Source organism: Emys orbicularis, chromosome 11 (genome assembly GCF_028017835.1).
Source record: "Emys orbicularis isolate rEmyOrb1 chromosome 11, rEmyOrb1.hap1, whole genome shotgun sequence".
Lineage (NCBI taxonomy): Eukaryota > Metazoa > Chordata > Testudines > Emydidae > Emys > Emys orbicularis.
In genome coordinates, this window is record NC_088693.1 from 4,513,028 (window position 1) to 4,536,426 (window position 23,399).

Below are 23,399 nucleotides of genomic sequence, written 5' to 3' on the forward strand. Positions count from 1 at the left end.
TGGTCTGTTGAAGTGTTGGTAGTGGGACATTTATTTGAGATGCGAACAGTTTGGTGTAGAAATCTTTTCAGACCACTTGCATCCCTGTTCTGTCAATTACTGCTTTTCTGTCCTTGTTCTTCAGCGCTGTTATTGTTGACCTGTACAACATCAGTTCCTGTTTGCATTTTTTGAGGCTTCTGCGATCTTCAGCCATCTTTAAGAGCCTTTCATTTTAGTACTTCTTGAAGTCCTTCTTTAGTCTTCTTCTTATCAGCACGTAGAGGAGGGAGTACTCAAGTTTGTCGCCATCATTTTGCTTCATATTCCTCCGCTTCTCTAGCAAGTTCCTCATTTCCTCCGAGATTCTTCCCTTCACTCTTTTCGGTCTTTCTTTCTCAGCTAATTTCACGCATTGCCTCAATTTATCAGAAGTTTTTATAGTCCTCATCGCCATTATCTGAGAATCCAGTCTTCCTTGGAAATGTTCACTTTCAGGATTGCCTCATCAAATATTTTTGGCCGCTGTCTCTGATTTGCCATCTGTAGTGCTTTCTTCTCTACCTTTACGTTGAAGATGAGCCTCGCTCTGAGCAAGCGATGGTCACTACCGGTGTTGAAGGCACTACTGAGATGTCTTATACGATGCACCACTTATCAATCAGAATATAGTTGATCTCCTTCACATTGGGCATGATCCATGTCCACCTTCTCTTGGCCTTTTTATTAAACCAGGTGTTACCAATGAACATTTCTTTTGTCTACACCAGAGTTGCCAGTTGCTCTATTTGTGAATTCCATTCACCGATGCCATGCCTTCCAATGAACTTTTTGCCTTTTTTCCCTCTTCCAACCTTGGCGTTGAAGTCTCCCATCGCAATCATACATGTGGATTTTTGAGCAAGGGTTTCCTCAAGCTCCTGATAGAATTCTTCCACATCATCACCTTCACTTGTGCTTGAGGGAGCGTTATATATATTTGGATAATCTTGAGGGTGCTATTCTTGTTCAGTTGAAGGTACAGCACTCCAATGCGTGATGACTTGAACTTGCAGGAGATGATTTTTGAAGACCATTCCTTGATGATGATAAAACTGATTCCTCCAACATTTCTTGTGTCTTCTCCTTTTCCCAACATGATGGTGCTTCTATCTCTCCACTTCGCTTCCATCTCCTTTCTTCATTGTGTTTTACAGAGACCAAGGACATCATAGGCTGTCCTTGCCTTCTCCATTAATTGGTTGATGGAGTCGTACAGTTGTAGGTACACACTGAGAGGGCAGTCCTTTTTCTGGCCCCTGGGTTGGCAGTCTGATACCTTAATAGGATGGTAGGACCTACTGGAGAATACACTCTGCTATCATCACTGTCAGACAGGGTCGCCACTGAGGCATTGAGGTAGCATGCATTTTAATTTTAGTTAATTTTACAGGAACTCAGTGTTATTGAATGGAATTGACCCTAGAAGGCAGGATGAATTTGAAAGGGTAGGAAGGATGATTTCATGGATAGGGCACTGGATTGGGGCTTGGGAGATGTTGGTTCATTTTCTGGTTCACCCATGAACTTTTGAGATCATAGAATATCAGGGTTGGAAGGGACCTCAGGAGGTCACATCTAGTCCAACCTCCTGCTCAAAGCAGGACCAATCCCCAACTAAATCATCCCGGCCAGGGCTTCGTCAAGCCTGACCTTAAACCTCTAAGGAAGGAGATTTCACTACCTCCCTAGGTAACCCATTCCAGTGCTTCACCACCCTCCTAGTGAAAAAGTTTTTCCTAATATCCAACCTAAACCTCCCCAACTGCAACTTGAGACCATTACAACCTAAACCTCCCCAATTGCAACTTGAGACCATGTTCTGTCATCTGGTACCACTGAGAACAGCCTAGATCCATCCTCTTTGGAACTCCCTTTCAGGTAGTTGAAAGCATCTGTCAAATCCCCCCTCATTCTTCTCTTCTGCAGACTAAACAATCACAGTTCCCTAAGCCCCTTCTCATAAGTCATGTGCTCCAGCCCTCTAATCATTTTTGTTGCCCTCCGCTGGACTCTTTCCAATTTTTCCACATCCTTCTTGTAGTGTGGGGCCCAAAACTGGACACAGTACTCCAGATGGGGCCTCACCAATGCCGAATAGAGGGGAATAATCACATCCCTCGATCTGCTGACAATGCCCCAACTTATACAGCCCAAAATGCTGTTAGCCTTCTTGGCAACAAGGCCACACTGTTGACTCATATCCAGCTTCTCGTCCACAATAACCCCTGCGTCCTTTTCTGCAGAACTTCTGCTTAGCCAGTCGTTTCCCAACCTGTAGCAGTGCATGGGATTCTTCCGTCCTAAGTGCGGGACTCTGCACTTGTCCTTGTTGAACCTCATCAGATTTCTTTTGGCCCAATCCTCTAATTTGTCTAGGGTTAGGGATCTTGGTAAGTCACACAAGGTACTCTCTCCTTCAATGCCCTGTGAGATGGAGATAACTCTGTACCTTGCAGGAGTGTTGTGAGGATAAAATCCATTAATGACTAAGGTGCTCAGAGGCTATGGTGGTGAGTCATATAAATTCTGCATACCAACATCTGATATGCACTTTAGAGAAATGTGGACCAGATCCTCAGCTGGTGTGAACTGATGTAGAAATACACCAGCTGAGGATCTGGCCCTGGATGTGGTGTTTTTTTTCTCTTAGAATTAGCAGATCCCAGATCTGTTCTGATTATTTTTATCACTTAATGATTCAGTTCCAGATAGCCAGCAAATCACCTGCAGCTCACCATCAAGAAGACTGAATGGAGTGTGGGACAATGCGTCCCCAGTCCACTGACAGCAGGGACATTGAGGCTGGTTTATAGTACTGGGACAGGTTGCAGTGAGTTACGTGTCGACCAAAACTGCATGTTTGGCTGCCTAGGTTTTCTAGATATTTTTTAACTTCTTGGATTTACTTTAATCGACCACTGTAATCAATTGTATAATATGTTTTAAAATATTAATGTAGTCCTATTTCAGGGAGGGGTCATGAAACCCAAAAACCTTATACATAGAACTTGACAGGATTCATGTGTGAATCCAATTCAACATCTAAGAATCATCGCCTTGCTCACACTGAGTGAATTTAGTCATGCAAATGTAGTCACTGATCAGTTAAACAAGTTCTGTTTCCCGTATGGCACTGCAATAAAGCAAGGACAACGCACCAGTTCTTGGAACGCTTGCAAGAGGGTCATGGGATGCGAGTTGGGGGAGGGAGTCTTTGATGATATCCTAATGGCCAAATATCCCCATCGCACAGCCTGCCACCACACCAGGGCAGTCTCAGCAGAGAGGCAGAGGGATATTGGAAGGGAGGTTTCCCCTGCCATTGTCCATTCTGATTTTTGCAGCTGAACAGAGGAGGGTTTAGTCTCCCGGGCTTTCAGACCTTCCACCTTTCATTAGCATTTTTACATCCTCACTAGAACATTGCATGGAACAATGGGTCCCCAGTGACCCTTCATCTCTTGAGAAAAGGTGTGTCTCCCATTGCCTGGAAGGGCCCACCCTCAAAGGAAAGTGAAATGCATTCTTTACAAGCTTCGTATGGTTGGAACAAGTGCCAAACCGCTCGCATGTAAAATGACTCTGCTGAGATCAAGCTTTTTGCAGGAAAGGTTTTGGCTTACGTCAGAACGTTGATCGTTAAACTCGGGGCCCTTTTTAAAGGTTCCCGTCTTGTTCCTGAGACATTGCATAAAGGTGCCAGGCTTCCTGACGGCTCACATTGAATTTAACTCCTCGGCGCTTAATCACCTTTCTCTGTTAATCAGTTAAGTAGCTAGGCTGGAGCGGTGCAGCTCAGCGTCCCTCCAGCCTGTTTGGTTGAGGAGTCATTGCAGCGCAGAGGCTGGTGTCTAATAGAGCTGGAATCACTCCTCTCTAATGCGCTGGGCTTTCAGGGCCAAAGATTTCTTTTTTTTTCCCCACTCCCTTTTCCTCCTCGTTTCTGGTCTTCCTGCGTGTCTTCATTTGTCGCTCGTCCCCACCTGCCTGCCTGCCGCACGGCTCCTAGAAGCATTAGCAACATTCCATTCTTTCCTTTTCCCGTCCGTGACTAACGTGTGGTGTTGAGCTCTCTATGGCCAATCTGTGTCTGAAGGAAAGCTAAGCTCGCCCCTGCTTGATGGGCTCTGTGCTGCTTTGCTTCACCACTCAGAAACGCAGGGTAAGGAGGATCCCTTCCCTCCCATTCTGCTGGGCTGCGCATAGCTGTTAGTTAGTGCAATGGGCAGCTTCTCCAGACACCTAGACTGACCAGTGCTCACGCCAAAAGAGGAGCAGCAGGACTTCAGTGAACAGGGAGGCAGAGCGTTGCTTTCAAAAGTGCTTTGAATCCATCAGTGTACCCCAGACATAGGCAGTTGACCGCTCCCCATCCCAAAGAGCTGCGGTTCCCAAACTGTGGGTCGTGATCCCAAATGGGGTTACGCCATCAGCAGATGGGGTCGAGGTGATTCCTCTTAGGCGGAGGACGCCGTGTTGCTCCACATTGTGTGATCTCGCGTGTATGGTGCCTGTAAGGTTGTGGTGCATGGAGGACGCCATTTTGCACTACAAAATGTCATCCTCTGCACAGTGTGACCTCGCACGTGCCATAGAGACGAGGTCACGCTGTGTGGAGGATGCCATTTTGTAGAGCAAAAAGACATCCACCATGCGGTGTGACCTCACACGTAGGGTGCACGCATAGTCACACTGTGCAGAGGACGCCATTTTGATCTTCAAAATGGCGTCCTATCTCTCATGGGTCCCGGCTGTAAAGATCTCATTAAAATGGGGTCATGCTGGTAAAAAATTTAGGAACCCATGATGTAGAGCTACCAGAAGTTTCTCCAGAGCCAGGCTTTTGCCTGTCTGAGGGGCCACTGCACTAACCGATGGTGAAACAAGTTGGGAGGAAGAGCACAAATCTTAACATTTCACTCGGCCGGTTGGAACCCAGGCCTGCAAGCAGCTGCCCGGCTGAAAAGTGCTGCCACTCACGAGAATGGTAGACTGAGATTCCTGTGTTAAGGCAACTGCAGAGCAATTTCCATCTGGCTCTGACTGCCAGGAAAGCTGCAATCTAATATTTTAGAATTACAGGGACACAGGGAAGCTAAACTATTATTTATATGCGCTGCAGAAACACCCAGAGGCTCCAGTCAGGATCAGTGGGCATTGTATGATTTTTCCTTACCACTGTGAGTTAATACATTAGATTGAGGCAGGACTCATATTGCTGAATTCTATAATCCATTTGGAAATCTTGGATCCTAAATCTGGAACCCAAACTCCTCTCTTTTGAGGCCTACGCTCCATTTGGCTCTGGAGAAACACAATTGATCTAGGCCTGCCCCACAACTGAAAAGCCCTGGAATGATTTTGGGCATTGCAAATTTTGTGTCGGGGGCAACATCGACATCGTGTGCCTTCAATTCAAATCCTAGTGACGGGTCAATGTGCGATGTCACCTGGTAGCCAAAGGATGTGACACTTCCACGCTCTGACATAACCTTCTGTCTCGCTGCGGCGATCGACTGAGGATGTGATAATTTTGTCACCTCAGACACACGCCAAAAGCTGCCCACCCTAGAGCTCTTACATTGACAGGAAAATGTCTCCCTTCTTTGCAGGTGTGCCACAGGCCATTTCTGTGGGTGGAAATATTACTGTGCTGCACCCAGAGCATCACAATTTCTCTACAAAAATGATGACTTTCCAGCTGAGACGAACTCAGATTAATTTGGCCAGCAGGGCAGTTTTACCAAATCAGCCCCAAAATTTCAGATTTTTATTCATGCCAGATTCACAGATGCCCCCGAAATACTGGTGCCTGCTCACCCTCACTCTCTGAGGGAACCCTCACAGCTTTGCGGGGCGCTCACTGAAGTAGCATCCCTTTTGCTGGTTACACTAACAGCAAGTGTGTGTGCTAACACCCCTTTGCATTGCTCATTTCCTCCTTGCGTTGTCACTGGGGAGCTGGTGTTTAACAGGACAGGTCATAAGCATCTGCTGACTTTCCAAGAGTCTCAGAACTTCTAATAACTGATGGGTTTTAATATCCCCATTAATAATAGCAAATTGCCATGTGACTGCCAGGTTGTGCCTTCTCCTGCCCATTTGGCTGCCTCAGTATATGGGCCATGTAATACAGTGGCCGCCACACAAGCATCTCCTTGTGGCCAAAGGTCACTTTGCAGGCACCCTGTTAGCCACCTTTGGCAGCCCCTCTCATGTGGCTAATAGCACCCCCGCCCAGGACTGGTTTAATAACAGAAATGGTTCAAACAATCCTCAGAGTCCTCCATAAAATCCATAATCATAACACACAAGTTCTCTGTCCTGGCTCTTCTGCCACACACGGAGCTCTTCCTCTGTCCCAGTCTGCACCCTTCTCAACCAGCTCCCATTGCCCTTTGAACCCTGGTCCCACACCTCCCTCCTGAGCCCCTCGCGGCAGGGACCCACCACTTGAGTTAGCACCACTCCTCTGGGGTTGCTCTCCCCAAGCACCACCTGGCCCAATCACTCCTCCTCTTCCTGTCCTCTGACAGGCCTTTATAGCCCCAGGTGTAGCCCTGCCCCCACTAACTGGTTCAATTGGGCCCACCTGCTCTGACCCGGGGACCTGCGCCTGGTCTGCTCACAGCCCAGATTCACCAACCATCCAGACACAAGCTGATGAACAATTTACCCTGACAATACTTCATATACACAAGCGGAAACCTCCTCTGTTTCACTGCCCATCCCGTCCCCCAAGGGATCATCACCCCATAAACTCTGCCCACCCCATAGAGTCCCCTTCCTTCCCCAGGCAAGAGTAGTGCTGTGTAATGAAAGACCATGCCCGTGTAGCAATGGGGTGGCTGCTTTTGGCCTCGCCGTGGATGCTGAGCTGGGTACGGGAGGAGAGAAGGGCTGGCGGGGACTTAATTGAAAATGTCTTAAACTCTAACAGTCATTGCTCTCTCCTCTCATTAAAACAAAGTATTTTTGGATGGGGTTTTATGGAGGGGGGAGGTTGGCACGGACTTTTATTCTGCCCCGTGTAGGTCCCATAGCTGGCCCTGTGCAGTCGTCATTATACCAAGCAAGGCCATAACCGGATCCCTTTCTCCCAGTGGTCTTGTCTGTTCAGCCTGGGTATTTCTGACTTGGTTTTCTGCTAGCACTGTGCCTGAGAAAGAGGGAAGTGGTCTAGAGGGGCATGTCTTTGTGTGCCTGGTATGTGTTTACGAAACGCTATAAAACCAGGTTGGAACCCACTTTACATACTCTCTGCTGAAAGAGCTCCGTTGTCCTAGCGCGCTGCTGAGCAACGGAAACAATTGTCTGGAATTTAATTTCCTCCCTGCTCTTTTATGGGCTGTATTGTTTTGCCGCTGTAGCCTGATGTGCTCGTTAGAAACCGCAGGTCTCTCCTCATCTGCGAGCAAAATAATATCCCCGCTCAGGTCTGCTGTGACTCACTGACAATGCTGCTGTGCGTAACTGCATAGCTTTTCTCTCCACAGGCTGTGTTTGTTCCTGGGGAGTCTGCACTCAGGGCCAGCTTTCTGTCCCGCAGGACCCCACCCAAGCAGAACTCAGGCAGGCTATCTGGTCTTGCTTCTGCCTGGGGGCCCAATGGGTGTGAGAGAAAACTGCGAGTACTCTCCTTAAACGCCTTTTACAATCCCAAACTCTGCCCACAGTCTCACAGTAACTGGATGGTTCTGCTGATGTGGTCAGCAGTTAACTTTTTCACAGTATTGATATTTTGAGTGTCATTGTTACACTCCAGAGTTAACCGCTGCCTGAGTTGATTGGGGAATAGTTCACACAGCTCACAGCTATCTGTCTGCAGACTCAGGAAGATAGCCCCACACAGGGCCGGCTCCAGGCACCAGCCCACCAAGCTTGTGCTTGGGGCGGCACCTGGAGGGGGGCGGCGTGGTGCTCCGGCTCCGGCCGCCGGGGAGAGCGGAGCCGCAGTGGGCTCGCCGCCCTCCCCCGGCGCTCTGGCCGCCAGCGGAGCCGCGGCGGGCTCGCCGCCCTCCCTCCGGCGCTCAGGGTGGGGGGCGGTGGGAGGCTTTTTTGCCTGGGGCGGCAAAAAAGCCAGAGCCGGCCCTGGCCCCACATCAGGTCACATTCAGGTTATTTTCACAGCCAGAAGGGCTAGAAATGTTCTTTTTAAAATGAGAGCCTAAAATCTGCATCAGTTGATGGGAGCCTCTGGAGGCGCGCTCAATACAGAATGCCTCTGAGTGCTGGATCTGCCCGAAGATGGAGGGTGGTTTAGACTCTGGCTTGGCTCCCTCTCCATCCTATGTTTTAATTGGATTCAATGCTTAACTACAGAGAATCTGGCTTAGAGGCCTAAGGCTGAATGACCATTTATCTTGGGACCAGGAAGGAATATCCCATGACAAACTGGTATCACCTTCCCCTGGAGAATTCAATGGGGAGATCATTCATTATGATCAGGTGTTTGTGTCCCTGTGAGCCCTATGGCATTGAGAGACCCTTCCCTCTTCCTCCTGCTTTCCATTGTGCTTGGTCTTTTTTTCCCATTTGCTCACCATCCTTTAGGCTCCTGTCCTGCTGGGGGGATCCCTCCCCAGAGGTCCCCCAGCATCTCTGGGGTGGATACTGGCTGGTATATTGCAGGTTTGAGGCTGAGGGATTGCTCTGATGAAGGTTTTGTTCCTTCAGGGCTCTGTTTGAACCATCTGTCCCAAGCCGCTGCCCACCTTCCGCTCTCCTCGAATACCCTCTCCATGTTGTCATTTACCTCCGATGCGGAAGCGTTTGGGGATAGGGACTCTGTCTACAGTTCGTAAATATCCAGTACAGTGCTGGGTCACTGTGGCAAGTGGATTTAATGCTGGTGAAAGGCAGCCCCAGATACCGAAGTCTCCCTACATCACCGGCCTAGCTTCCCCACCCCAGCAATGTGCTTTGAGCCTGCCCTGGCGGGTCCAGCCCTAGAGAAGAGGGAGGGATTTGGAAACGGGGGAGCATTCAGTTCTTGGCCCCCTCTGCGGCCTCTCAGCCCCGTTCATGTTTGCCAGACACAGGAGGGGCACAAGAGTGGCTCTGGATCCCAGTGCTTGGCGCTCCCTGGCCCCTGCACCATCTCTGTGGCAATCCCAGCCTCTCCTGCCCTGTGTTGCTCAGTGATTGAGCTTCAGGCCAGAGCTCTGATTTCAGTCTCTAGAGGTCGGGTGCATCCCCTGAGAGCAGCGGGCATTGGCTGCAAACAGCGAAAGTTTGCTTTGTCCTAGAGAGCACTTCTTGTGGGGGTTTGGTTGCTGGACTGTCAGAGGCTCCTATGGGATGTGGATTAAAATAAATTGGTGGCAAGGAGACAGCAGCATGGGGGAGTCGTTCTGTGCCAGGGTGCGGCGAGGACAGTTGGCGTTGCACAGATTGCAGGATGATCTGCTTTCTCAGCTCTTTCCTTACCCATCCTTTGATGCTCTAGTTTTTTTCTTTCTTCCTCCTTCTGGACATTCTGGCTCCGTTCCTTCAGCCTCAACGGCAGTTCTGAATCCCAGCTGAGCCGCTTGAAGAGCTGGGGAATTCTCTCCTTAGATAACCCTTTCTCACTCCTAAATGTACCATCCTCAAGGGGGTAAGGTGGCACATGGACCCGTTCTCACCTCCTTTCTAGTGACAGCTGAGCTGTCAATCGGGTGCTTGTGCTGGCTTGGGTAATGATGATCGGCTGCCATTACATTGCCCTCTGAGCTTCATTGATATGTACGTGGTCTGTCACCTGGCCTGTTTCAGCACTTGCTTCCTTCACCAATTGCAACAATGAGCAGCCTTCTGCTTCATGTATACCTGGGCCTTTTCGGGCCTGTGGTCTGTGCTTTCTAGTAGGAATCAGTATTTTTCATCTGGACTGTACTAACTGTCTCTTCTCCCCACCTTTTGTCTTCCGTAAACAGCGCTGGTGAAGTATGCCAGCCTAGCAGATTGCAAAGCTGAAGTCTTCTATCCACAGAACAGGTGGTAACAAGCACAGGCATTCCCTGCCAGGGGACCTAACCCTTCCACGGCCAGTGCAACCTCTACTGGCTGTGTCTAGCCTTTCTGGGGGGCAGTCTCCCTCCACTACAGCTGGTGTAGATGGGCCATAAACCTTTTTTTTTTACCCCCACGTCATGGGGGAGCTTAATTCATTCCAATTTTTTTTTAATGGCTCCGGGAATGGTCACAAAAGAAGCACAATGGGTTCTATTTTCTGAAGTGACCGCCTCCTGCCTCCGTTGCTGGTTGATGCAATGTTCACACTGCATTTGAGACACTTCATTGAAAGTGTGTGTTTAGGTTTAATAGGCAGAGAGGCAGTAACTGTATGTGCATTAAAGACAGAGTGATTATCAGTACACATTTATTGAGGCTCACCAGCTATGTAACAACATGTTTCTCTTTGCCATTGTGCTTCAGTGCTCTGTGATTATGTTCTTAATATAGAAATCTTCTGGCATTTGTTTGCCACAATAAAACTTCCCATTCCATTGAAATTCAGTGTGAAGCTAAGTGTATTTAGGAGGCTTAGTTGGAGGCCTGAAGTTAAATATTTCCAGTTTACTCTTTCCAAGCCATACAATCATCACCATTGAGGTGGTTGCTTTCTTGCAGATCAAGCACCATCCAAATCGGTCTCTAGCTAGATCCTTAACGTGGGCTGGTTGGATATTCAGTTTACGTCCATCACTGGCGATCTTATCGTGCCACCAAAGCTTCTGGCGCCCATGTGATCGCCAGCTGTGTAGCGGCATTCCTTGGTAAACATGCTCTGTAATTTGTTGGTCTTCCATCCTGATAATATGTCTGTACCAACAACCATCCAAAGTCGAGAGTAACTCGAGTCCTCAGATTCACATGCCGGTTCCTGCTGGAGTCAATGGAAGCTGCATGTACTTGATGACAGAATATAGCCCTGAGTGTCTAGTGCAGGGGTAGGCAACCTATGGCATGGGTGCTGAAGGTGGCACGCGAGCTGATTTTCAGTGGCACTCACACTGCCCGGGTCCTGGCCACCGGTCCGAGGAGCTCTGCATTTTAATTTAATTTTAAATGAAGCTTCTTAAACATTTTAAAAACCTTATTTACTTTACATACAACAATAGTTTCGTTATATATTATAGACTTTTAGAAAGAGACCTTCTAAAAACGTTAAAATGTATTATCGGCACGCGAAACCTTAAACGAGAGTGAATCAATGGAGACTCGGCACACCACTTCTGAAAGGTTGCCGACCCCTGCTCTAGTGACTCCTTTATATACCGCTAAATGCCTTTGTCCATCCTGTCGAGTGGATACTGACAGCAGTGCCAATGAGGGATGCTGCTTTTTATGATCTGGGCAGGAAAAACAAATCGCTCAGAAAAATCTTCAGACTTTAAGCTCCCACACCTGAAAGCCACCAAGCGGCTCCAGTTTGCTGTGAGCAAGCAATGTGCAAACTGAGCTCACGGGACAATCTAGGGCCAGATTTTAATGGGTAAGGCCCATATTGTAATTACATTTGCACCTGAAAATGTGTGTGTGGGGGGGAGGGTTGGTGCCTACACTGGACAGATCACTGTGAACGTAAGTGACCATTCTGAGCGCAGTCCCCGCTTTGGCATACACCAGTGCCCACTGGCCTGCACCGATGTGGTCTTTGTACGCACAAACATGGTTGTGTCTAATTTGGTGGAGATCATTTAGGAGGCCATTTTTAGAAGTGTGGCCCTTAGAGCTTCAAAACTGTTTTTTGCCTAACAACGTTGTTGCATCATGCCATGGCCACTTCCAATCATTGTTTTGAAATACCAGCATCACAAGGGAACACAGACATAGCAACCTTATGATGCAGGGACATTCTGACAGGCCCAGATTATGGATTATTTGGAGGGGAGGGATAGCTTGGTGGTTTGAGCATTGGCCTGCTAAATAGAGGGTTGTGAGCTCAATCCTTGAGGGGGCTATTTAGGGAACTGGGGTAAAAATCTGTCTGGGGATTGGTCCTGCTTTGAGCAGGGGGTTGGACTAGATGAGGTCCCTTCCAACCATGATATTCTATGATTTCAAACACCCGTCTACGTGCTAGTATCTGAGCATTAGATTGATTAATGATGGAGGTTTCTCACTATAGACACATACAGGGGCTGTGTTGTGCCCCAGGAGCATTTTGTCCCCTGCATTTTCTATGCTGATTTACAGAGCTTGGTTACTTGCACCTGAATACCTGGTTATTTGCACTTCTTGATGTGGTATAAATTATTGTCGACTCTCCAATGCGCTGACAGAATTGAGCCATCTCTGTGTTTTGAACGTTGGCTTTACAGAATCACACACCCAGAGCTTAATGTATTTATTTCCTCCTGGGTGCGCTGAAAGTAATGCAGTGACTTTTGCCCTCTCCCTTGCAATCTGTTGAAGGGACAAAGGCAAGTGGAGAATAATATTTTTACTTTTTTTTCCTCTTTCTTGTGTTGCTAATTGCCCCTCCAAATTTTTTTTTTTTTTTTTTTTTGTAAAAGCCTGCTTACATTTTTGCCAGTGACTATTTTTTATGCATTTCACTCTGTTTGGACTCCTCTGTTGCATTTGTTGTTTATAGTCAGTTTCACTTTCTGGTTATCCTGCACCAACCATATTGTAACTGCAGGGGAATGTTTAAACAGGAAATAAAATGGCTGACTTAATGGAGATAGGCAGAAGCTATACTGTCCTGGTGACACCCCACCTAGAGTCCAAAGAAGAGACTGCTACAGAGAAACATCACAAATTTCACCTTGAGGTCAGTGCATGCTGGGATAGGACTTTGGGTGTTAATATTGAGTAATGTATGGATACCTCTGCAGTGTAGACATGATCAATGAAGCTCATATGTACAACCTTTGATATTGAGCTTCAGGCCTTCAATTTAAGGAGCTTCAAGTTTTTTTTTTTGTTTTTTTTTTAATATGGAGATATACCTATCTCATAGAACTGGAAGGGACCCTGAAAGGTCATTGAGTTCAGTCCCCTGCCTTCACAGCAGGAGCAAGTACTATCCCTGACAGATTTTTGCCACAGATCCCTAAATGCCCCCTCAAGAATTGAACTCATAACCCAGGGTTTAGCAGGCCAATGCTCAAACCACTGAGCTATCTATCCCCCCCTCCCCACTAGGGCCACAGGCTGCCTGTTCTGTAAAAGGCCCTGCGTACATTTGGCACTATCGAATTGGAGATGGGCCAAGGCAGCCATGTTTTATTATTTAACCACGTCTCTTGTGGCAGCACCTAACAACCCTCACCGGGCTCAATTCCCTTGTCCGAGGTGCTGTGCAAATATTTAGCAAAAGAGAGGCCCTGCCTCGAGAGCTTACAGATCCAAACCTGAGACTGGGGAGGGCTGGCTCCAAGTTCCACACGATCTGAATCATTAACGTTCGGATAAAAGCTTTAGCTTTGGGCCCATTTCGAATGCTATATTTGATATCATGAAAATATGGTTTCTCTGTACGTTTTGTAAAACCCTCCCCCTTTAACTGACAATGGCCCTCTGGACCTCACATTCCCCAGCTGCTGCCCAAGTGCAGAAGGCTGCTTTCATCTTTCTGGGCTTTGGGAAGGCTGATTTAAGTCCTGATTTATTTTTTTCAGAGGTGCCAAGCCTCTGCCACTCCCATTGACTTAGACTGGGGCAGGGACTGTCTCTTCGTTTTCTGTGTTTGTACAGCATCTTGCACAATGGGGTCCTGGCCCACAAGGGCTCCTCGGAGCTACCACAATCCCAATAATAGATCATTAATAATTGACTTGAACTGGAGCTGTGGGGTGTCTCTTCGCGTCTCGAAATCTCTCCGTGGGGTTTCAGGTAAAGTTTCCAAAACTCAGTCATGTAAAGCCACTGGCCCCTTTTTGACAAATATGGCCTTAGTGATTTGCCGGAGGTCCTACACTGTGGCGGCATAGTTGGAAAGAGAACCCGGAGTCCTGACGCCCAGTTTTAGGCTCCAACAACACTGCCTAATGGTGTTTTAAATCCTCGTCTGTTACTATGCATCATGATGCACAGATTCCCCCTGCTCTTTCCCAATTAAATTCAGGACTGTAGAAAAATTAGGCCTGTCCCATGAAAATTGGGGCAGGTGACAATCCTATGCAAGACCCTTAAAAGCCAGGCTATCTGGCTACTTTTACCACTGCCAGGGAATGGAGATTGTGGTGCCAATCAAGGCCAAGTGTCTGTCTGCATTTGGAGTAGAGCAGGCAGGATTCTCAGCAGGAATGGATTCCTCACTCCAGGAAGTTACTTTCTGCTGATGCTTCAACAGTGGTAGAAGCAGGAGAGTCATATTGCAGCTATTGATCTGTGATCGTCACCTCTCCTCTTCACAGTACTTTAAACTGAGCCATCTGCTTGGCCTGATGCTGCTTTGGCGGCATGTGCCTGGCTTGTGTGCACAAGGATATAGACACAGTACATGGAGATATTGTAGCAACACTAGTAAAGATGTGAAAGCAGCACATGTCTCAATGGGTCACCTCGGAGTTGCCTCCATCTCTCCGTTGGCTGAGCCTCAGGACTCCGTGCCAAATTTGCCACTCGTGCAAACAGGCGTAACTCCTCTAAAGTGAATGGAGTTGAGCCCTCATATCCTCATATCATAACGAGTGGGGTTCCGCAGGGGTCTGTTTTGGGACCGGCTCTGTTCAATGTCTTCATTAACGACTTAGATATTGGCATAGAAAGTACACTTATTAAGTTTGCGGATGATACCAAACTGGGAGGGATTGCAACTGCTTTGGAGGACAGGGTCATAATTCAAAATGATCTGGACAAATTGGAGAAATGGTCTGAGTTAAACAGGATGCAGTTTAACAAAGACAAATGCAAAGTGCTCCACTTAGGAAGAAAAAATCAGTTTCACACATACAGAATGGGAAGAGACTGTCTAGGAAGGAGTACGGCAGAAAGGGATCTAGGGGTTATAGTGGACCACAAGCTAAATATGAGTCAACAGTGTGATGCTGTTGCAAAAAAAGCAAACATGATTCTGGGATGTATTAACAGGTGTGTTGTGAGCAAGACACGATAAGTCATTCTTCCACTCTACTCTGCTCTGGTTAGGCCTCAGCTGGAGTATTGTGTCCAGTTCTGGGCACCGCATTTCAAAAAAGATGTGGAGAAATTGGAAAGGGTCCAGAGAAGAGCAACAAGAATGATTAAAGGTATTGAGAACATGACCTATGAAGGAAGGCTGAAAGAATTGGGTTTGTTTAGTTTGGAAAAGAGAAGACTGAGAGGGGACATGATAGCAGTTTTCAGGTATTTATAAGGGTGTCATAAGGAGGAGGGAGAAAACTTGTTCATCTTAGCCTCTAAGGATAGAACAAGAAGCAATGGGTTTAAACTGCAGCAAGGGAGGTCTAGGTTGGACATTAGGAAAAAGTTCCTAACTGTCAGGGTGGTTAAACACTGGAATAGATTGCCTAGGGAGGTTGTGGAATCTCCATCTCTGGAGATATTTAAGAGTAGGTTAGATAAATGTCTATCAGGGATGGTCTAGACAGTATTTGGTCCTGCCATGCAGGCAGGGGACTGGACTCGATGACCTCTCGAGGTCCCTTCCAGTCCTAGAATCTATGAATCTATGAATCTATCCTTAGCAGCCAATTCAGCTTTCAATCCTTTATACCCCCTCAATGGGGAGTTTAGACCATCATTACCATTGCCAGACCTAGTGGCTAAAAGACAGGATTTCCTTTCACACACAATAGGGTAAAATGGGTGCCCTTACCTTCAGGCCAGGGACCTCTAGTTTGATTACTCCTGGCATAGGTGTGTGTGACTTTGATTGGCAGGTGATTGCGAGAGGTGACTTTTCGAGTGATGGCCCACCCCCCCGGGAAGGGTTTCACGTGCCGAATCTTGCACAAAGCTGTGGGTGCAGCCTTAGGAGAAACAGCAGGCTTAGAACAAGTTCTCTGTGGCTGGAGATCTGGAACACCCAGCCTATCGCTTGGTGTTCCGAAAGCCATGCTGCACCTATGTAAGATCTGCTGCAGCTCTTGCTGATCTGCTCTAGCCTTCTTGAAAGCACTGATGTCAATAAGATCCTCAGGTGACTTAAGCTGACACAGCTTCATTGACTTCAGTGGAGTTATGCAGATTTATATCAGCTGAGGAGCTGGTCCATATGTGCAGAAATAAAAGTAGGAAAATATCCTGGATCTACATCTACTCATCTCTCCCCCAACAGGGATATGACTCAATCCAGGGACCTGATTCTCCTTTTAATTTACATCAGGTTTACCTCTGTAATTCCACCGCCTCCAATGGCACCATACCTGATTTATACATGTGTATATATGAGAGGAGAATCAGTCCAAAACCCTCTTGATTCCTTGCAAGCCAGACAAAATCCACACTGAACTTGTGAATGTATTTGAAAATCTGTAGCTATCAGGCACTTGCCCACCAGTTTGCCAAAGGAGAAGAGGAATTGTTTAGGGTGATCCACGTGGTGGAATGTAATTCAACAAAGGAAATGAAGGCTACCGTTTCCCGACATTGAAGTGTCTTTGTTGAATAGTCTCATGAGGGAAGCAATGGAAGGTCCATTGCTGGAAGCACTGGAGAGCATGCTGTGTAGGGAATAATCTTACACTGCCCAAGAGAAACGGACATGATCTAATTTCCGTCTCTAACTTCCATGAGCTGGGTCTCCTTTTTAGGAGCACTTTTGTGTGTAGCTTTTTGTAAGGGTCTCTGTGCAGAGACGTCTTCGTGCATTAATGACTGTTGATGGGTTGTTCTAGAGCTTACTGTGAAGTCTGGGATCAGACTCTTCTCTTTGCTGTATGAAGACTTTATCCCGTTAACATGCCTGTGGGTTTTTGGCTTTTTACGAACACCTGCTGTGTACAGAACTGGGCCTAGCCGTATGTAAAAATAGCTGTGCATCAACCCCCAAAACAACATCATTCATACTGCTTTGGAGGAGCTAGGAATGAACCAGGTTTTTGCTGGATTTGCAAAAATAGAGAAATTGGGGGGGCTTCGTACTCAGAATTTTTCACTGAATTCTCATAAGTGACAATAGCTCTCTCTGGATAGATTTACCAGTCTGAGAGGAGTTTTTTCTAGGCTGGTTCACATACATCCTTCACCTCTGGAAAGTGGAGATCAAATTTGAGAAATTTAAATGCATTCTGAGCTCTTAACTTAACCTGGGGGGAGATTATCTCTATTCAGTTCTAGTCTTTATAGGTTCTTATACCACTCTCATCACCATAGTATCTGAGCGCCTTCCAGTTGTTAAGCAATGTTAAATGATGTGACTAATCTGCCTGGTGTGGTTCCTTCTCTTTCTCGCTCATCCTCACCCCAGTGGGAGAATTGTGCATGTTACTGAGTAGTTTTTGTTTTGGTAGGGTTTTGTTTTTTGTTGGAGAAGTCAGGTCCTCAAAGAGTGACTGGAAGTTGGAGCAGAATGTGGCAAAGCCCCTAACAATCACATGTCAGCCACGCAGACCTCTCATCAGGAGGCATGAAAACATTCAAAGCAAAGCCACATGCCCAAACTTCCCACTGAAGTTTGTACAGCTAGTTTGAATTCTTGAAAATGAATGCTACTGCTTTCCCTCCCCCGCCACACCTCTATTTCACAATTTTGCTCTACAATAGGCATCTCTTCATGAAGGAAGTGGCCTATTTCCAAGTGAAAACCGCAATTCTGTAAATTTCTAAATTCTAACCTCCCTTTGCATGATATTCAGTTTGTAATGAAAGCCAGTGACAGTCAAAATCCAGCCTGCCTTTGTAGTGTAAACAACCAGGTTGCTGAAATTTCTTGGAAAATGATATTTCTGGGTCACATAATGGAGCCAAATGAAGTGATTAACATTTTGGCATTAGACTTCATAAAAACAAGTATCACTCTTGCCAGCTCTGCTCCCAACCTCCAGGAGGCCTTTGCACCTGATCCTTATGAAACCCGTGGGAGTTTTTTCCATTGAACTTCAATGGGAGTGGATCCTGGCCTTTAAAGTGGGACAAAGACGCGACCAGGGATAGAAGACTTGTCTGTGTCCTAGTCTCATATTGCTATCTCAGCCTTTCTGCTGTGTACATACAGTAATAAAAGAGGAGAGGCCAACAGGTCCGTGGGGGATTGAGGTAAATCTGGGTCTTTAATAGGAAGCCTCATGCCTCTTGAGTTGGGGCATGGCTGAGAGATGCAACTCAGCCTTTCCCTGTCTTCCAGGAGACAATCTAACCCTGCCTTTTAAAAAGCCGTTAACCCTCTGAACAAAGCTAAACATCGAGCAGGAGTTCAAAATGTGGCTTTTAAACAGTCAGAGGTGGGGGTTGCAATTTAATGGCTTCCCTCTAACAATTGGATGAAGTGAGCCGCTACCGCTAAGCTTATGGATGTAGTGGTGAATTTACCAAGCTATGTGGAGGGTGGGGCTGATCCCTTTCAAATGGTTCAAAATAATACACTTGCTTGGCAACCCCATTTAAGTTGCGTGCCTGAAAAAATTCAATGACCCAAGGAAGGTATCCCATGCTTGGGAATTGGCCAGTACGTAGATTGTGTGTCAGGCCATAATCTCGGCTTCCATTTTGTTTGTTCCAAGTATGGAAGTAGCAGGATCCACGGGTTGTCTGATGTCTGGGTTTTCAAATGAGCTGTCCTGTTGGACTGCATTGGTAATGGAATTTTGAAACCCTTTCCCCTGCAGGCTATGAGTACAAATGGGGAGTGACCAGAGATGGGCCCATGCCACAAAATTTTTGATTTGGGTTCAAATTTTGAAAATTTGCAATGGGGACTTTGGTTTGGGTCTATCTCTGGTAATCATTTACTATCTTCAGTGGTCCATGTGACATGAGCTGATGCTGGTCTCAGTCCAGGGGCCAGTGTCTACTTCACCAGAACCACCGCCATGTCCAGCACTAATTAGACCCCACACTGGCAGTCCCAGCAGATAAACCAAGGACTGAATGGACAACAGAGATTGATCCTCTCTCAGGATTGAGGCTCCTTGGAAGGGCAATATGGATAAGTTTGCGTTGTGTTTAAATTGGCCATCAGTCCCCAGGACAGTCTGTCCAGCACCTTTCAACAGCAGGGAACTTTATTAATAAAATAAAAACCAATCGAAGAACTAATAATGGACTACTTTGGCCAAAACTCCTGAGCCAAGACTCTTTGATTGCAAAGGGGAACCGCAGTCGACGCGCCTTCAGACCTGTTTGGAGGAGGTAACCCTTGCTGACCATCTGTCTGTCTCTTTCCAGGGGGAGTTGTTGAGCCCGTGTCGATGCGATGGATCGGTGAAATGTACGCACCAGCCTTGTCTGATCAAATGGATCAGCGAGAGAGGCTGCTGGAGCTGCGAGCTGTGTTACTACAAGTATCACGTCATTGCCATAAGCACAAAGAACCCTCTGCAGGTAAAGGTACTAGAGACATTTCAAAGTTTTCTTTTCTGTTGTTATCAGTAGGTCTGTGTGGCTCTCCCTGCACTGCGTAGAGGGATGTATGGATGGGCTCTTTACAAAGTGGAGGAGGGCTGGTTCAACCCCCCAGGAATCTGTTCTTGCTGACCCCTGGCATCTCCAGCACCCATTCTTCTCGGTCTAGCGTGTTTATCGGGCCCTCATTGCTGTAGCATTTGAGCACCTCACAAATCCTCTGAGGTAAGGCAGGGCTATTTATCCCCATTTTACAGCTGGGGAAAGAAAGTGGAGAGAGGCCAAGTGACTTCCCCAAGGTCACACAGGAAGGCTGTGGTAGAGTGGGGAATTGAACCTGGGTCTTCAGAGTTGCACCCTAACCACTAGTCCACCCCACAGCCCAAGCTTGCCTGCTCTGGTCCCCAATAGGCCCTTCACCCGCTTCTGGTTTGCATGCCATCAGGGGTATTGGAGCCCATCACTGCAGACTTGAGGTTCCACTGGCCTGCGCCTTGTGCTGTATGAGCTAGGTGTCCGTCACAACCAGATCAGAATGGTAGCTTTTGATATCCACTTTGCCCAGGTGTAAATGACTGTAAGAAGCAGTGGAAAATTGCACTTCCTTTCCTCCGATTTCATGAGCTCTGATGAGTCTCCGGAGATAGAAGTTTCCCTGAGTGCATTGCCCCCAAATCTAACTGTGAGGAGGCAACATACTTTGAACACACGACTAAGACTCGAGAGACCTGGATTCCGGTCCTAGTTCTCCCTCAACCTACTGTGTGGCCGTGGGGCATGATTTAGTTTCTCCATGCTGCAGCTTCTCCATCTGTAACACGGGGGTTATGGTTGTCAGTGGCTTATTGTTATTTGGACAGTGCTCAGAGGTTGGCGAGTTGCTACCCCCCTTGGAGTGTCTCAGATGCCAGGCACCGCATTAGAGCAAGGTATTAATAGTTCTTCTTCAAGGGCTAGTCTGTGTAGCTATTCCACTGCTGGTGGGTGCATGTCCAGTGCACTTGTCTAGTCAGCAGTGTGGGACACCGCATGGATCAAGCACAGGGCAGAGGACCTACCTAGCCCAGCTCTTTGGAATCAGAAGGGTTCCGTTTGCTTCTGAGGTTCTGCCTAGTTTTACTGACCTGATCTAGGACCATGTAAATGGCCTCTCAGCATCATTAGGAGGGAAACTGACTCCTGCAAACAGGGTCCCACCATGCCCTCAGCACCACTGAGTCTCAGTTAGGTCTCACATTTAAAAAAATCAAATCCTGCTGCTATTGAACTCAGGGGAATCGGAGCCGGCACTAGGCATAAGCAGACTAAGCAATTGTTTGGGGCCCCCTATTTGTTTTTTATTATCAGAACTTGCCTGTTTTAGTATGGGGGGAGCAGGGGCGGCTCCAGGCACCAGCACAGCAAGTGCGTGTCTGGGGCGACAAGCCGCGGGGGGGCAGCCTGCCGGTCGCTGTGAGGGCAGCAGTCAGGTGGCCTTTGGCGGCGTGCCCCTGCGGGAGGTCCGCCGGTCCCGCGGTTTCGGCAGCAATTCGGCAGCGGGTATGCCGAAACCGCAGGACCAGCAGATCACCCGCAGAATCCACGTGACCGCAGGCGGTCCGCAGGCACACCGCCGAAGGCCGCCTGACTGCCGTCCTTGGGGCGGCAAAAAACATAGAGCCGCCCCTGGGGGGGGAGGGATATTCCTGCATAGCGCCCCCTGTGGGCTAGCACTGGTGGGAATTTTTGCCACTAACTTCCAAGGGAGAGCAGAACTGGTGCCTAGGATTTAAGAGGGATTTAAATAAAGTACATGGGACTCGTGTGGCCATTACAGGAGTGAATTCTACCCTGGAAGGAGTTCTCCTTGCTCCATGGCTCAGCAGAGCTTCTGACACTTGATTTTTACATGCATTGGGCTCAGGTTGTCAGCACTTTCATCACAAACCCAGAGCCCCAGGAGTTTAATTTCTTGGCTCAGATACCTTGGTCCAGACTGAAACTCGAGAGGGAGGACTTGGACAAAACTGTACGGTATTTTTTAAAGCTGTTTTGCATGTGCCTGAATGTTGCAGGTATCTCAGATCAGAGGCTGATGTTAGGGTCCTGTAACAACACAGATAGTAATGCTTTGTGCTGGCATTGTGGTAGTACCTTTCCTCTGAGGGGCTCCAAGCACTCTGTAAAGCTCAGAGACACAAGTTAAAGATTTAGACCCGGATCCTCAGCTGGTGTAAATTGGCGTAGCTTCTTTGAAGTGAAAGAGACAAGTGCCCATTCCCCAAGCTTCAGAAACACTGCACTTTTTCGGAAGCTCTTTGAAAACCTGGCCTTATTAAACTCTAGGCAGCTGTTGCCACGAACATAAAAAATGACCAGGCGATGGCAAGAAAATAACAGAGCTTAGAGCTGTGTGAAATGATCGCAAAGGAAAGTGGAAACCATGAAAAATGTGAGGCATCCAAGTGTTTGTTTGGACTTCACAAACATGCTGGAAACGTTGAGACTTTTTGCTTATAAATAGGAGCAATTTGAATTAAATAAATACAATATATCATAGGGTTAGAAGGGACCGCAAGGGTCATCTAGTCTAACCCCCTGTCAAGATAGAGGATATATATTCACAACTGAAGGCCCGAAGAACTATATATACAGTGCATACTCACATATACATCCCACTAGCCCTGAAATACATACACATCACTCCATAGCAACATACACACTTTCATACCCCCATAAGACAGACACACACATTCAAATAGTCACTCACATAGATGCACACAGAAGCCCAAATATTGAGGTCCATACATGATTTCATGCACACAGATGTCTACATACACACGAATGGGCCATAAAGTAAAAGAACAAGATCAATCCCTACAGCTGTTGATTTGTGTGTGCTAATTGCTATCTGGAATTTACATGCTTTTGTCCTTAGCTTAAAGCTCTGATGTTCCCAAGCTTCAGTGTTTAGGTACGGTTCTGTAGAAAGCCAGGGAGCTCTGAAGTCCTCTGTTTATCCAGAGAACAGGCATAACACAGGCAGTGACAATGTGAGCTCTCACTACCCTGCCAATGTGCATCAATTTTGACTTGGGGGGTCCACTGCTCTGGTCCCCACAGCCCATTTTGTCCTTGGCCTCTCTGCTGAGATGCCAGTTTTGTGGCCTGGACATCGGTCCATTAGGCCTGGACTGAGACCCACCCACTCATTTCACACAGGCCACCAAATGAAATGGCTTTTGACCACTGGGATGGATTTGAACCAGTGACCTGGAGGTGATGTAGCCTCATGGCCCACTACCAACATCCCGAGTCACCTGGGCCCATTTTAAACCCAGACATAGCCTTAGGCAACCTGCGGGTCCTGTGTTTTCCTATGGCAAAGACTGTATCAAATCGGTGAGTGTACTTTGCATTTGTGTGCATGTGTATTTCAGCAGATCCTCTGTGTGTGTGTGTATTTCATTGCATACCGTATGTACTCAGAGTATATGTTGAATTGCACAGTGTACTCAATGTATTTCAACGTGTGTGTGTGTGTGTGTACTTGGATGGGAGACCTGCATGGACGATATGCACATGTGGAGAGTTGTGTTAGGGGCAGAGAAGCTACAGCAAGGGAGCAGAGCTCATATTTAATTAACCAGATTCCTTACAACCTTGAGCTGCTATGATGCTTCCATATCAGACAGCATCTTGTATGCACCGCTTTTAAATGACCCCTCTGGCGCTGGCTGCTGGGATTTCCCAGCGTTAAGTGAGAATGCCTTAGAGCAATGAACGCTGCAAACCTGCCAAGGCCAGGGGATTAAAGTCAGAGAGAGTGAAGCTCAAGTCTCCAATCCAACCTGCCAGGTGGTAGCTGCTTAGTCAGTGAACAACAGAGGCACTTCCAGGAGCTCAGAGCGGCTGGGTGGCCTGTTACCCTCACATCACTGAACTTGGTAATCCCCAGT

General features: G+C 47.4%; 1 protein-coding gene across 1 annotated transcript in view; it reads left to right on the plus strand.

Moving 5' to 3' along the window:
- MARCHF4 (membrane associated ring-CH-type finger 4) overlaps nucleotides 1–23,399 on the plus strand; it is a 157,668-nt gene that overhangs the window by 102,648 nt on the left and 31,621 nt on the right. The window contains exon 2 of the mRNA XM_065413769.1: nucleotides 19,285–19,440. Coding sequence (XP_065269841.1) covers nucleotides 19,285–19,440 — 156 coding nt within the window. The remainder of the gene's footprint in view (nucleotides 1–19,284; nucleotides 19,441–23,399) is intronic.